Genomic DNA, 13,263 nt, shown 5'->3' with positions numbered 1-13,263 from the left:
CTAGGAACTTCCATATGCCTTGGGTGCAGCCCTAAAAAGCAAAAAAAAAAAAAATCCTCCACTCCTTCACTGGCAGGTTATCCAAAACCAAAATTTTCTGAATGCTCCAATAAGGATTTAAAAATAAAGTGTGGCGTTCCCGTCGTGGCACAGTGGTTAACAAATCCAACTAGGAACCATGAGGTTGAGGGTTCGACCCCTGCCCTTGCTCAGTGGGTTAATGATCCAGCGTTGCTGTGAGCTGCGGTGTATGTAGGTCGCAGACGCGGCTCGGATCCCGAGTTGCTGTGGCTCTGGCGTAGGCAGGTGGCTCTACAGCTCCAATTAGACCCCTAGCCTGGGAACCTCCACATGCTGCGGGAGCAGCCCAAGAAATGGCAAAAAGACAAAAAAAATAAAAATAAATTAAAAAAATAAAAATAAAATGTGTCCCAGAGGGGAAGGAGAATTGAATGAAAATAGTAAAAATGTACAAACTTCCAGTAATATGATAAATACGTACTAGGGATCTAATGAAAAATATGATAAATATAATGAACACTGCTGCATTTAGATAAAGTTGTTGAGAGTAAATCCTAAGAGTTCTCATCACAAGGGAAAAAAAGTATTTTTTTCTATTTCTTCAAGTTTTTATTTATAAGAGATGATGGCTACTCTAACTAACTTAATGTGGTAATATCATGATGCATGTAAAGTTAAATCACTCTGTTGTACACTTTAAACTTATACAGTGCTGTATGTCAATTATATCTCAATAAAACTGGAAGAAAAAAATAAATAAATTTTTAAAAGCAGTTTATTAACAAGATGTTAGCCACAGATAGCTATGGTGCATATCAAAGGAATGATTTCAGTGAGCCCACACCTTGCATCTTCCCATACAGCAAAAAGCACTAAATTCCTTAACTTGGAGATATCTAGTTTTCTGTTATTAGCAGTAATCTTTTGTTCCTACTACCTGCTCCTTGTTGTGATGCAAAACTCATGTGCATTCTAGCTCCCCCGTGCCTCCTCAGAGTAATTTTCTCAGAGTTTCTTAAGTTCTCATTTTGCCCCAATACAAAACTTAATACTCAACTTTAAAAAAAAAAAAAAAAGAGCATGGAATTTCCATTGTGGATCAGCAAGTTAAGAATCTGACTAGTGTCCACGAGGATGTGGGTTCGATCCCTGGCCTCGCTCAGAGGCTTAAGGATCTGGCAATGCCAAAAGTGGTTTTTAGGTCACAAATGTGGCTCAGATTAGCCCCCTAGCCCGGCAACTTCCATATGCCCTACAAATAAAAATAAAATAAAATAAGCAGTTTAAAGAGTTCCCACTGTGGTACAATGGGTTAATAATTCAACTGCAGAGGCCTGGGTCACTGCAGAGGCGCAGGTTCAATCCCCGGCAGGACACAGTGTATTAAAAGATCCTGCGTTGCTGCAGCTGTGCATAGGTCACAGCTGCTGCTCCGATTCAATCCTTGGCCTGGGAACAGGCCCAGGAACTCCCATTCCAAAGAGGGTACAGCCATTGAAAAAAAGAAAAAAAAAAAAAGTTTAAAAGTGAAAAAGGTGTGCCCAAAGCCATTCCAGGGAGTAAGACTAGTAATATTCCAGTTTCATTAATAAGATATACCCTAACAAAAAAACTGCTAATAGTCTATAATATTTAAGATTCCAATTTATGAAAATCTATACCTAAAAATTAAAGAAAAAGAGGTGATCATTTCCTTTGAAATGGCCTCTTTTCATTCAACAGAAGAATGTGCTGCAAAAATTCTCGAAACAATAAACACTCAACATACAAAATATAATTTGACGAATTGGAAGGACACATCAAGTTCATGAATCTGGTTACTTTGGGGAATGTAAATTGAGTTCAGATGAGGGGAAATTCTGAGTCAAGTGTGGATGAAAGAATGTGAGTATTTGTTATTATGGTCACTGTATTATTCCGTATTTTCAAATTTAGGTTCACCCATTCCTCCAAAAATACTATTATAAAGTCAAAAGACTTTATACACATTCAATGTGCAAACTAAGACATAAATAAATAAAAAATGTGATATCTGAAACCTTATTTAAAAAATCAAAATAGTAGACATGTTTTTAAGATAAAATATATTTAAGATTTATGCAGCACCCTCTTGCAGAGTTTCACAACTACAGACTCATCTTTTTCCTATAAAAATAATACAGGAGGAAATAAAGTTATTATCGCCATTATCCACTTACAGTGAAGGAACTATTAATACACAGAGGTAGATTAACATGTCCAGAATCTTCCACCAAGTTGCTATGGGTACATATTTCCTGTTTAATGGTACAGTGAGTATATGATACTTTCCAGATGATGAAGGTAACCACTACAGTCTAGAGACTAGTGGATCTAAAAGATTTTTGTGGCTAGCAGAAAATCTATAGTTGTCTCTTAGGCATATGGAAGATTTCCTTTCTTTGTTTTTGTTTTTTGCAGGTTAGTTACAACAAATTTTATTTTTAAAATTAAAATATTACTTATGATGTATTTTTAATTTTAAAGAAACTTTTAATTCCTATTTTTAAAAACTTTAGCTGTTTATAAGCTGTAAGATTTCTATATACTTACTCTTTTGGTCAATACGAAGGTCATACAGAGGTGTCCTATATATATCCACACTGGAAAGTGCACATCGAGAAAGGGGCACATGATGAGAAGGCCCAAGGATGAAAATTCTCCGGCTAGGAGATATACGACAAAAAACACAGAACAATTGCACTTCTACAAAAACCTTATTATTATTATAAAAGGGAAAAAATAAGTAATTTTTTAAAATTACATATAATACTGTTTTCCTTCTTGAATGCTTTCATTACCTACTGTTACATGCTATATTGTGTTCCCTTGAAATCTTATGTTGAAGTTCCAACCCCAGTACCTCAGAATGCAACTTATTTGGAGATAAGGTCTTAAAGAGGTGATTAAGTTAAAATGAGGCAATGAGGCCACTAGAGTGAGGCCTGAATTCAGTAAGACATGAGTCCTTATAAGAAGAGACACCAGGGGTGCACAAGCACAGAGAGGTGACCATGTGAAGAGGCATCAAGAGGACAGCCATCTGCAAGCCAAGGAAGAGGCCTCAGAAGAAACCAACCCTGCCAAAACCTTCATCTTGGGAGTTTTCCAGCAACCAGAATGGTGAGAAAACAAATTTCTGTTGTTTCAGTCATCTAGTTGATGCTATTTTTGCTAAAGCAACACTAGCAAACTAATATAACTACAATTGTCTTGATCCTCTTGTTAATTAAGTTCAATTACTTATCTTTGTCTTTTTGTTGGAAAGCCTTTAAAAGAACTATGTTCAACAACTGGAAATACTGGTTACTGATTATCTACAGTAAACTAACCACCTATGTTTAAAATTACCTCTGTATTCACTATGGCTAGGATACAAAAGATTTCCAATAGCTATATTAATTGAATTTTAAACATTACTTCAGGTACTAAATAAAATCTCAAAATTATGACACATTCTAAACTTTCCTACAACTTTAATAAAAAATATGTAAGAGTATAATTTTTAAAAATCCAAAATATCATTACAAAGGAACATTCTGATAAAGCTATTTCCACATTTCTTCCAAGGGAGAGAAAAAAAAGGCATCTTGTTGAGAAGAATTCTGTGTAATAAGCTTTCTCTGTTCCCAGTCAAGTAGAAGTCATTCTCAAAAACAAAGAAACTTGATTATGTGTTATTTGCACTGTAGGCTGAAGAAAAGAACTGGGCTATACTGTAGCTTAAATCTTAACAATCCCTTTTATCTTCACATCAAGTAAAATTAACTTATTCTCATTTTATCTCAAACATCTCTACAACCTAAATTCCAAAGCTATCCATTTTCTCTGTTCTCCCAGATTCATAATAAAATTTCCTCCACCACACATACACAAACACACACACATACATACACAAACTTACAGATTCCCAAAGAACCAAAACTATAAGAACAATATGAATATGTGAAAGCTATGTATCTAGAAAAGTAAGTACCACTTATTTTTCAATGAGTGGATAAAGATGCAAAGACTGACACACGGAGCTAAAGCTCTTCCACATCAAAAACTGTGCAGGCCAAGGAATGTGCGCTTCAGCAATATATTTATTTTGATAAAGTCCTCTTAAAGCTAAGAGAATTAACATGCTGTCCACTACAACTTACTTGCTATTAGGGGAGGTAAATAAAATAAAAAGATAAAAAAGATGTGGATAAGGAGAGATAAAAAAGATGTGGGTAAGGAAAACGTAATTCTCAGTTTAGTCTCCAAATCTCCTCAAGATGTTGCAATCTTCAGGATGTTACCCAGAGCACATATGAAGGACTTCACCCACAGGCCATTTCTACTCAGAAACATAATCTCTCTTCCCTCTCCCCTGCTAATGCTCACTTCATGTTATCGCTATAATCAACATAATAACCATTTAAGGAAAAAAGTCAAATCTATACATTCCAAAATGAACAAGAGATACCACTATGTTCTCCTAACTTAATCAACAGTACATAAACTTCACCATGATTTCTAAAATTAAGTCTAATGTGTAACACAGATAACGGTAACTCTGAATATTTAGGAGACTTGCCAAAGGACATGTATTACATGAATCAACAATCAAGTTAGAGTTCCCATTGTGAGGAGTTCCCGTCGTAGCTCAGTGGCTAATGAATCTGACTAGGAACCATGAGGTTGCGGGTTCAATCCCTGGCCTCACTCAGTGGGTTAAAGATCCAGCGTTGCCATGGGCTGTGGTGTAGGTCGCAGACACGGCTCTGATCCCGCGTTGCTGTGGCCCTGGTATAGGCCAGCGGCTACAGTTCCAGTTAGACCCCTAGCCTGGGTACCTCCATATGCCACGGGTACGGCCCTAGAAAAGGCAAAAAAAAAGACAAAAAAAAAAAAAAAGAGTTCCCATTGTGGCTCAGCAGTTACAAAACCAACTAGGAACCACAGGATTTGGGTTCAATCCTGGCCTCACTCAGTGGGCTAAGGATCTGGTGTTGCCATGAGCTGTGGTGTAGGTCGCAGATGCAGTTTAGATCTGGCCTTGCTGTGACTGTGGTGTAGGACGGCAGCTGCAGCTCCAATTCAACCCCTAGCATGGGAACTTGCATATGCCCCAGGTGTACTCCTAAAAAAAAAAAAAGTACCAAGTAAGAAGGGAATTCTCCTTGTGGCTTAGTGGATTAAGAACCTGATACAGTCACAAGTTCATAAATCCAAGGCCTTGCTCAGTGGGTTACGGATCTAGTGTTACTATGAGCTGTGGGGCAGGTTGCAGAAGTGGCCAGCAGCTGCAACTCCAATTCGACCCCTAGCCTGGGAACTTCCATATGCCATGGGTACAGCCCTAAAAAGAAAAGAAAAAAGGAGTAAGAAAAAAGGCATTTTTAATGACTGAGGAATGTATTTCTATGAAAAGAGAGAAGGACAGAATATTTAAACTCAGAACACTCCTGGGAAATCCAGAATATATAATTAAAATATGAAAGGATTTTAAAAATATTGATCTAGGCATAGATATATTTCATAGCTAAGTGTGACAAGGTTGTTCTAACAGTGGCTAAAAGATGAGCACTACTATGGAAATAAACATCCAGGGTGGGCTTCAAAAGCCTAACTGCCTCCTCTAATACTCAACCATTCACTCTGCTTGCCTTTTTGTCAGACCCAACCTAGATGAAAAGATAGAGACTGGTGATGAAAAGAGCCCCTACCAGTCTCAATTATCCAATTGTGTACTCAAACAATTCTTTACAGTTTGGCAGAAACTCCCCCGAAAGCAACATAATGAAGTTCCACATTTAGTTAAGAGAGAAAATAGGAAAAAAAGAGATTTAGATCCCATCAGTACAGAAAGCTTAAAAGCGATATACCCAAAAACAAACCAAAAAAGGCTATGTTATCACAGAAAAGAAGAAAAAAGAAAATAAACATTAAATGAATAATAACCTCAGAATGGATCTCTGTGTTAGCTACATGCGAACAAAAAGAAAACTAATAGTGTAACTAAAAGATAATATATTTTCTTTAGATTGCTAGAGCCATAAACACCAAGGCCAGACATATTTTGGAGAGAAGTAAGTCACGTAGGCACTGGAAGTAACGCCACTATCTCTCCCTTTAATTAATTAATTGCTCTTTTACTTTGTCTTAACAGAGTAACTTTCAAATATTAGCACACAATCACTGTTGCCACACATGTAAAAGAAACCTGTAATATGAAAAAAGGAAAAAAATCAGTAGACATTTTCTCAGAAATACAGTTCACATATAATAATACCTCCAGAGAATTGACATTTGTGGAGTCACTTACTATGAGAAGCGTACTCTGTGCACCCAAAACTTGAGATACCGTCTGTTCTCATAAAAATTCAACTATCTGGAGTTCCCGTCGTGGCTCAGTGGTTAACAAATCTGTCTAGGAACCATGAGGTTGCAGGTTCGATCCCTGGACTTGCTCAGGGGGTTAGGGATCCGGTGTTGCTGTGAGCTGTGGTGTAGGTTGCAGACGTGGCTCGGATCCCTAGCTGCTGTGGCTGTAGTGTAGGCCGGTGGCTATAGCTCCAAGTCAACCCCTATCCTGGGAACCTCCATATGCCTCGGGAGCAGCCCTAGGAATGGCAAAAAAGATTTAAAAAAATTTTTTTTTCAGATATTTATACTAAATGGAATGCAGGTAATTTTTTTTTAAGTGTTTCATGGCAAGTGGAGATATTTTAACTAAAGAATAAAATGTCATGTGGCCCCAAAGAAGATTCCCTTTTGTTCTCTTTTTCTGCTCTGAAAGGTTATCTAAACGATATGAATGAAAATTAAGTTACTATCTAAGTAATAACCTGAGTTCTGGTTTTTAATTAAAGTTTCAGTAATAGAAAAAGACTCTGCAACTATAAATATGGGAAAGAACTTAATTAAATGTATCAAATTCCTTAAACAGCCAGAGCATTCTCTCTAAAACATGAATCAGATCATATTCCTGTTTTTGTTTGTTTGTTCGTTTGTTTGTTTTTCAAAGTCTTTCAATGGCTTTTCACAGTCAGAGGATAAAATTCAAAATCCTTAAAATGGCTTCTAAAGTCTCAAATGAACTGGCCCCTTCTTGTGTTATTCTTCACTCCTTGGATCACAGCACTTTATACACACAGTCTTCTTGCAGTTCTTTATGACAAGAACATCCTGGCCTATTTCAAAGCTTACATGTGCTATTGCTCTTTCTGTGTGGCTTAAAAATCATTTCCTCAAAGATGCCTCCTCCAATACCTTATCCTCAATCTAAATCCAATCACCCTGAATCACAGCATTTCCTGAATTACAGTGTGAACTGTGGATTCCTCAGGACCCTTTCAAGGAGTCCACAAAAATCAAAACTATCTTCATAATAATACAAAGAATGAAAAGGTTCCAATGTGTTAACACTTGCACTTGTGGTACAAAAGTGAGGCTGAATAAACTGCTGGCACATTAGAACTACAATCAAGGTAACAGAATCAAAATGTACTAGTAGTCATGTATTCCTCACCTTCATCCACGCCTTTTTTTTTTTTTTTTTTAAGACAGTCTCACTTAATTCCATTAAATCTTGAATTTTGAGTACAGGTTTTTTTAATATTCTGTATAACAAAATACACGCAACTTTTTTTTTTTAAGGGCCACATCTGCAGCATATGAAGTTCCCAGCCTAAGGGTGGAATCCAAGCTGTAGCTGCTGGCCTTCGCCATAGCCACCGCAACAGCAGATCTATCCATTCAACCTATAGTGATAAACACACAAAGCATTTCTGCTACATACAGAAGTATGTCTCAAGGAAAAAGCATTTGTACGATTTTGAGTTGTGAGCTACACTAGACTTTTCCCACGGAATATAATTCTTACTTCAAAAAGTGACTGTAGACAAATTACGGTTTTCCAATTTAGGTGTTTGGCAGAAATTTTCTAGAAAATGAACAAAATGAGCCTGATACTTCAAAGATAACATTTGACATGTTTGTTGCCAGTGACAAAATTGAAGTTTTTAAGTGCAAATTAGAATTCTGCAAAACTTACATCAATGTGAGATTGATTACTTCCCAATAATTAAAGATTTTTCTGATGAAACTGATGCTGATATTAACAGATGTGATTTTTTGACATTGTATGATGTTAACATTTGAAAGATCTGCATAACTCAATGAATAAATATTTTCCAAATGTTCATAAAAGACGTTACAAAACCATGTAAAAGTAAAAGATCCATTCAAAGTGCAAGACAGTACAAAATATGATCCTGGTTAACATGTATAAAATGGGAAAATAAAAATGAAAGCTAGTGGTATCACATTAATCCTTCTCTCTTGGACTATTACTTCTCTCTACACTTATCATTCCCTAAAGTATGTTTTCTCTATTTTCTCAAAGGACTCTAAAGACTATGGAAATCTCAGGGAGGGCCACTTTCAAGAGAATACAACCTGGGAGTTCCCGTCGTGGTGCAGTGGTTAACAAATCCGACTAGGAGCCATGGGGTTGTGGGTTCGATCCCTGCCCCTGCTCAGCGGGTTAACGATCCGGTGTTGCCGTGAGCTGTGGTGTAGGTTGCAGACGTGGCTCGGATCCCGCGTTGCTGTGGCTCTGGCGTAGGCTGGCGGCTACAGCTCTGATTAGACCCCTAGCCTGGGAACCTCCACATGCTGCGGGAGCAGCCCAAGAAACAGCAAAAAAGACAAAAAAAAAAAAGAGAATACAACCATGACTGACTGTCAATGATTATTTTTAACCTGAGACTTTCGAATGTTTGTATTCAGAATTCAATTACTATATACTAATTACGAAAATAAGCTGATCGTATATATCATCATCCACTATTTGCCATTCTTTTTACTAATCTCCTTTATCATCTTAAGTCCTTGACTCTCTTCCCTTTTTATTACTTTTTTGCTTCCACTCCCACTGTCCATCAACTTATTTAACACAATTTCCACTTCTATCAATATCAGCTCTATATCTCTACATAAATTCCTAAACCAAATTTAATTCAGAGGTACCCTTAGGTACCCTTCCAGCACATTATCATCATCAATAAAAATTCTGCCAAACAGAAAAACATTTGGAAAAGGCTATTATATAAACCAGCCTTGATTATAGCTGGTTTTTATGTGCAGGGAGTCATATAAAGGAAGTTTCTGAAGATCTTTACGATCTAATTTCTATTTTGCTTTATTCATTAAATAAGTTAAAATTATACATTAAATATGTCTTAAGAAATATTTGTGGGTTGTTCTGGCCACTCCAAAGGCATGCAGAAATTCCTGAGCCAGGGATCAGATCTGCACCCCAGTAGTGATCCAAGCTACAGCAGTGACAACGCCAGATCCTTAACTGCTAGGCTACCAGGGAACTCCAAGAAATATTTGTTAAAGATGCTCCTCAAAATATCATAAAAGAGGAGTTCCAGTCGTCGCGCAGTGGTTAACGATTCCAACTAGGAACCATGAGGTTGTGGGTTCGATCCCTGGCCTTGCTCAGTGGGTTAAGGATCCGGCGTTGGCAGCCATGAGCTGTGGTGTAGGTCGCAGATGTGGCTCGGATCCCGCGTTGCTGTGGTTGTGGTGTAGGCCGGCAGCTACAGCTCCGATTAGACCCCTAGCCTGGGAACCTCCATATGCCGCGGGTGTGGCCCTAGAAAAGACAAAAAAAAAAAAAAACCATAAAAGAGGCAGGGCTAACCCAAACCTCATCAATCTGGCAAATTATCTCATTTATTACTAAAAGCTTCCTAAAAATAATTTTCAATAAAGGTATGATAAAACATGCAGAGTATACCTAAAAACAAGAGATAGCAACTTTTTTGCTTTAACGATCTGAGCAAATTGCTCAAAGGCCAAGGAAAAGAGTATAGGTGAGATTTTCTTTTTATACTCATGGCTGTATGTGTTACTTCTGAATGATTGTACTTCATCCCTTCTAGTATGGGTCTAACCTAACAATCAACATTTGACAGATAAAAACAATCAATTTCACTCATTCAGGAGCTCCCATCGTGGTGCAGCAGAAACAAATTCAACTAGGAACCGTGAGGTTGCAGGTTCGATCCCTGGGCTTGCTCAGTGAATTAAACATCCGGCATTGCCATGAGCTGTGGTATAGGTCTCAGATGTGCCTCAGATCCCGCATTGCTGTGGCTGTGGCGTAGGCCAGCAGCTGTCACTCTGATTGGACCCCTAGCCTGGGAATCTCCATATGCTGCAGGTGCAGCCCTAAAAAAACAAAGCAAAAAAAAAAAAAAAATTCATTCATTCACACACTGTATGTACAACTGGCAATACAGACTAGAACCCGATACTGATTCACATATAGTGAATTAACTATTTAAATATAATGCTGGTCAGCAAATTAAGTAATTTGGGTGGTTATTTGCAGCAGAAGCTTTTAAATTTCACAGGCTTCTTATTTTAAAGAGTGGTATACTAAGCTTTTATAGTTCACAAGTTTCTCATTTTAGAGAGTAGTATACAATTCAGTCTCAATTTGCCAGAAAGATCTCTTTTAAAGCTATTTCAGAACTGTCATTAAGTTATTAAGAGCTAATATACTTCAACCACCATATTAAATTCACTGTCAGACTCTAAAATAATTCAAGTAACTTACCCTGTCAATGAGAAATTATTCTTCATTCATTAAACACAACTTAACAAGTACAATAAAGAATTTTAAATTACAAAGTGACTAAACCAGAACAAAGGGCTTTGCATTTTTCTTAAAAATGTTCATCTCCAGGTTTTCAAAGAAAATTTTAAAAACCAAAATATTTAACTGTTAGTGTTCCTGGACCCAGTCCCACTGTGTGCACTCTTTTTTGGTGGGGTGAGGGGTAGTGGGTAGGAGCGGGGCGGGGGAAGGGGAGGCACATTTTCTACAAGCAATGTTTGGACACCAGCAAGGTGACCAAGTATTCCACTCAATTCTGACACTATCTCCATCAGATTCCACAGGTTAAGGGTTCAGTCCTACAAGAATGTCCATGCACTCATACCCATCCCCCACTTCCGATGCTAGTCACAAGCCCAGGTTGTCACCTATATTTCTGACCAACTGGTTACAGCTTAGAGATTCTAACAACCATCTCCTTGAATTTCAATTCAGATGCTAATCACAACTCTAGATTGTTATCTATACTTCTGAAAGACTGAAAGCAAATTAGAGGTTTCCATGACCCCCCACTTTCATTCAATAAATTTGCTAGAGCAGCTCACAAAACTCAGAAAAACATTCCACCTACTAGATCACCAGCTTATTATTAAAAAAAAAAAAAAAAACTAAGCAACAGCCAGATGGAAGAAATGCATAGGGCAAGGTAAGGGGAAAGGGTCAGGACATTCCGTGCCCCTCCAGGCATACCACTCTCCCCAAATCTCCATGTGGTTCACTAATCTGGAAGCTCCCCAAACCTTGCCCTTTTGGGGGTTTATGGGGGCTTTATTACATAGTCAAGTTAACAACGGATTCAACATCCACATCCTCTACCCTCCCCAGAAGAGGTTGGAGAGTAGGAAGGAAAATTCCAACCCTCTAATCACAAGGCTGATTATCCTGGGAACCTGACCCTGGCATATCCTTAGGTGGGGTCGAAAAGTCATCTCATTAACACACAAGAGACATCTTTGTCACTCTCACCACTTAAGAAATTCCAAGGGTTTGGGGAATTGTGAGCCAGAAACTATGGAAGACCAAATATGTACGTGAAATAAGATGACCAAATACATATTTATTTTGCCCCCTCCCCTTTGGCCTCACAGGCAGCATATGGATGTTCCTGGGCCAGGGATCAAACCCAGAGCCACAGCTGTAACCAGAGCCACAGCAGTGACAACACAGGATCCTTAACCTGCTGAGCCACGAGGGAACTCCCAAACATACACTTCTTACAAAATACAATATTGCATTAACTTTCTAACATTTCCAGAACTAAACATTTTACAAAGCAAAGCAAAGGTATGGGAGTTCCTGTCGTGGCTCAGTGGTTAACGAATCTAACGAATCCGACTAGGAACCAGGGGGTTGCAGGTTCGATCCCTGGCCTTGTTCAGAGGGGTTAAGGATCCAGCATTGCCGTGAGCTGTGGTGTAGGTCGCGGACACAGCTCAGATTCCAAGTTGTTGTGTCTCTGGCACAGGGTGGTGACTACAGCTCCAACTGGACCCCTAGCCTGGGAACTTGCATATGCCGGGAGCGGCCCTAGAAATGGCAAAAAGACCAAAAAAAAAAAGCAAAGCAAAGGTGAAAACTAAATGTTTTAACAGTGAAAAGTAGTATTAAAGCTTTTTATAACCTACATAAGGTATAAGCAAATTTATAAAAAGTCAAATTCTCAATGAAATCAAGTATATAACAAATTATTTCAGTGACAAAGCAATTATGACACAATTCCCAACTATCCCCCATCTAATCAAAACGATATCTAACTATATTACTTACGTAATAGATGGATCCACTTGTTTGTAAGCATGAGCAGCACAAGACCCACAGTACGTATATCCAGCATGGCTACAAAACAAAAAAAAAATATTTAACTTAATCATCAGATTAAGATCAGATTCAAAAGCAAGTTATTCTGGGAAAAAAAAAAAAACCTTTTGAAAGAAATAATAATAATTACAGTAAACATAACAGAATTGTGTGTAGATTAAAAAGTAATGTAGGAGTTCCCATCAGGGCACAGTGGAAACGAATCCGACTAGGAACCATGAGGTTGTGGGTTCGATCCCTGGCCTTGCTCAGTGGGTTAAGGATCCAGAGTTGCCATGAGCTGTGGTGTAGGACACAGACGTGGCTAGGACCTGTCAGTGCTGTGGCTCTGTCATAGGCCAGCAGCATCAGCTCCGATTAGACCCCTAGCCTGGGAACCTCCATATGCTGCAGGTACGGCCCTAAAAAGACAAAAGATCAAAAAAAAAAAAAAAAAAAGTAATGTAGCTAATAATGCAACTTCTAGAAAATAACAGGGAACACATTTGTATTATGCTCCAAATTAAATGTTAAAAAGTATTTTGGGAGTTCCCGTCATGGCGCAGTGGTTAACGAATCTGACTAGGAACCATGGGGTTGCGGGTTCGATCCCTGCCCTTGCTCAGTGGGTTAACGATCCGGCGTTGCCGTGAGCTGTGGTGTAGGTCACAGACGCAGCTCGGATCTCGAGTTGCTGTGGCTCTGGCATAGGCTGGCGGCTACAGCTCCGATTCGACCCCTAGCCTGGGAACCTCCATATG

The 13,263-nt window shown here is 38.4% G+C and overlaps 1 protein-coding gene across 23 annotated transcripts in view; it reads right to left on the bottom strand.

Moving 5' to 3' along the window:
- The window catches only part of MEMO1 (mediator of cell motility 1), a 114,512-nt gene that overhangs the window by 43,947 nt on the left and 57,302 nt on the right, over positions 1-13,263 (bottom strand). For 19 of the 23 annotated variants that reach the window (XR_014839395.1, XR_014839399.1, XR_014839390.1 and 16 more), the window contains 2 exon segments: positions 12,473-12,541; positions 2,593-2,705 (listed from right to left, as the gene is read on the bottom strand). Coding sequence is in view for 9 of the 23 variants with exons in the window: in XM_005655247.4 (XP_005655304.1) it covers positions 2,593-2,705; positions 12,473-12,541 (182 nt within the window). In the remaining 14 variants the exon portion in view is untranslated. 23 annotated transcript variants of the gene reach the window in all.

The sequence above is a fragment of the Sus scrofa genome, chromosome 3, assembly GCF_054392235.1.
Source record: "Sus scrofa isolate SSC_HxYL_T2T_F1_AM1 chromosome 3, Sscrofa_HxYL_maternal_Yorkshire_Landrace_v2.0, whole genome shotgun sequence".
Classification (NCBI taxonomy): Eukaryota; Metazoa; Chordata; class Mammalia; order Artiodactyla; family Suidae; genus Sus; species Sus scrofa.
The sequence above is the reverse complement of the archived record's forward strand: the minus strand, read 5'-3'. Positions and strand labels throughout refer to the sequence as shown.